At 43.1% G+C, this 2752-nt stretch overlaps 1 protein-coding gene across 7 annotated transcripts in view; it reads right to left on the bottom strand.

Annotated features, from left to right (window-relative positions):
• Positions 1-2029: 2029 nt before the first annotated feature.
• The window catches only part of SOX5 (SRY-box transcription factor 5), a 623231-nt gene continuing 622508 nt past the window's right edge, over positions 2030-2752 (bottom strand). For all 7 annotated transcript variants that reach the window (XM_070754344.1, XM_070754346.1, XM_070754345.1 and 4 more), the window contains one exon: positions 2030-2401. In XM_070754344.1, the coding sequence (XP_070610445.1) occupies positions 2064-2401 (338 nt within the window). In that variant the 3' untranslated portion in view covers positions 2030-2063. The remainder of the gene's footprint in view (positions 2402-2752) is intronic.

The following is a 2752-nucleotide window of genomic DNA, read 5'->3' as shown; positions in this document are numbered from 1 at the left end:
ATATAGGTAGGTAGGTAGGTAGAAAGATAGATAGATAGATAGATAGATAGATAGGTAGATAGATAGCTAAGTAGGTAGGTAGGTAGCAGCAGTGGGCTACGTGCCAAAACACTAAATTGCGCTTGCCGCCACGACTCATAAGTTCTTGTGGGACCAGCGTGATTTTGCTGCTGCACCTGTGGAGGTGCACGGAGCCATAGGTAAAACCTCACCGAAACACAGGCGCAATTTTGCTGCCTCCACAGATGCAGCAGCAAAATTGCACTGGTCCCATGGCGGCGAGCACAATTTAGTGTTCCAGTTTGTAGCCCACTGCTGGTAGGTAGGTAGGTTGGTAGGTAAGTAAGTAGATAGATAGATAGATAGATAGATAGATAGATAGATAGATAGATAGATAGATAGAAGATAGATAGATAGATAGATAGATAGAATGATGATGATAGATAGATAGATAGATAGATAGAAGATAGATAGAATGATGATAGATAGATAGATAGATAGGTAGATAGAATGATGATAGATAGAATGATGATAGATAGATAGATAGATAGAATGATGATGATAGATAGATAGATAGATAGATAGAAGATAGATAGAATGATGATAGATAGATAGATAGATAGATAGGTAGATAGAATGATGATAGATAGAATGATGATAGATAGATAGATAGATAGGTAGATAGAATGATGATAGATAGAATGATGATAGATAGAATGATGATAGATAGATAGATAGATAGATAGATAGATAGATAGATAGATTTACTTGCTTGCTTCCTTACTTGCTTCCTTACTTATCAAAATGAGATTCAATGGTGAAAAAAGTAAGGTTCTACACTTAGGCAAAACCCCCCAAAATGCACAGGTACAGTATATGTGGACCTTGCTCAATAATAATAACTGTGAGAGGGATCTTGGAATCTTAGTGGACAACCATTTAAATATGAGCCAGCGGTGTGCAGCAGCTGCCAAAAAAGCCACCCCTCTCCGTAGACTCCTTGCTTGGGTCTCCTGTTGCTGGGTCCTAGGTATAAATGCCCTAGCTGACAATCAATGTTGCAAAGATTTCAACACGGAAAACAATATTATTTCCTGTCATGAGCCAAATATATACCGCACGTAAGCAACATTTGAGGCACCAAATGGAGGCACCAAGTGGGGGAGAGAAGAGATGGTTTTGCGCATGTGTATGCTCCACTTTCACAAATGCAGCTTCACACGTGTGGGTGTGTGAGTGTGCTCGCCCACCAATTCTGCAACCCCGTACCGAAGAGGCCTCGGCACTAAGATTGATAAAACGTGGAACTTAAACAAAGAAGATTGACGGCATAAGAAGACCTCATGGTCCATCTAGTCTGCCCTTATACTATTTCCTGTATTTTATCTTAGGATGGATCTGTGTTTATCCCAGGCATGTTGAAATTCAGTTACTGTGGATTTCCACGTCTGCTGGAAGTTTGTTCCAAGCATCTACTACTCTTTCAGTCAAATAATATTTTCTCATGTGGCTTCTAATCTTTCCCCCAACTCACCTCAGATTGTGCCCCCTTGTTCTTGGGTTCACTTTCCTATTAAAAACACTTCCCTCCTGAACCTTATTTAACCCTTTAACATATTTAAATGTTTCGATCATGTCCCCCCCTTTCCCTTCTGTCCTCCAGACTATACAGATTGAGTTCATGAAGTCTTTTTTGATACGTTTTATGCTTAAGACCTTCCACCATTCTTGCAGCCCGTCTTTGGGGGGGGGGGGGGGGGGGGGGGACCCGTTCAATTTTGTCAATATCTTTTTGTAGGTGAGGGTCTCCAGAACTGAACACAGTATTCCAAATGGGGTCCTCACCAGCGCTCTATATAGCGGGATCACAATCTCCCTCTTCCTGCTTGTTATATCTCTAGCTATGCAGCCAAGCATCTACTTGCTTTCCCTATCGCCTGACTGCACTGCTCACCCATTTTGAGAGTGTCAGAAATCACTATCCCTAAAGTCTTTCCTGATCAGTTTTATGCTTAAGACCTTCCACCATTTTTGTAGCCCGTCTTTGGACCCGTTCAATTTGATCAATATCTTTTTGTAGGTGAGGTCTCCAGAACTTGCAACACAAAACACCCAAAACACACACGCCACCTCCTCCTGGCCTTCCCGTGGAACTGAACACCGTGGGATGCAAAGAGCTCATACCCCACATTGAAATATTGCCTCATCTCTTGACGGCGATTCCTCATGATTGCCTTATATTCACCGATCCGTAACTTCTTGCCATCAACTAAGCACGTCCGCTTCGGCCTAGGCTTGTACTTGTAGTCCGGATACTTCTCCAGGTGCTGCTTGCTGAGGCGAGCCTGCTCCTCGTAGTATGGCTGTTTTTCAAGGTTCGTCATCGCTTTCCAACGAGACCCTGTCAAAAGAAAGCATACAGAAAATCAACCCTCTAAGAGAGTAACAGAGATGAAAAAAACCCTTATAGGCAGTGAAGGGCTGCAAAAAAATTTAGTACCACGCTGTGGGCGTGGCTTATTTTGGGGTGTGGCTTGATGGTCATATAACCAGGTAGGAGTGGCTTGCTGGCTATGTGACCAGGTGGGAGTGGCTTGACAATCATGTTACCAGGTGTGGATTAAAGGTCATGTGACTGGGTGGGAGTGGCTTACCGACCAAGAGTCCACGGAGAGGGGCAGCATACAAATTCAATAAATAGACAGACAGACAGACAGACAGACAGACAGACAGACAGACAGACAGACAGACA

Source organism: Erythrolamprus reginae, chromosome 6 (genome assembly GCF_031021105.1).
Source record: "Erythrolamprus reginae isolate rEryReg1 chromosome 6, rEryReg1.hap1, whole genome shotgun sequence".
Taxonomy (NCBI): domain Eukaryota; kingdom Metazoa; phylum Chordata; class Lepidosauria; order Squamata; family Dipsadidae; genus Erythrolamprus; species Erythrolamprus reginae.
The sequence above is the reverse complement of the archived record's forward strand: the minus strand, read 5'-3'. Positions and strand labels throughout refer to the sequence as shown.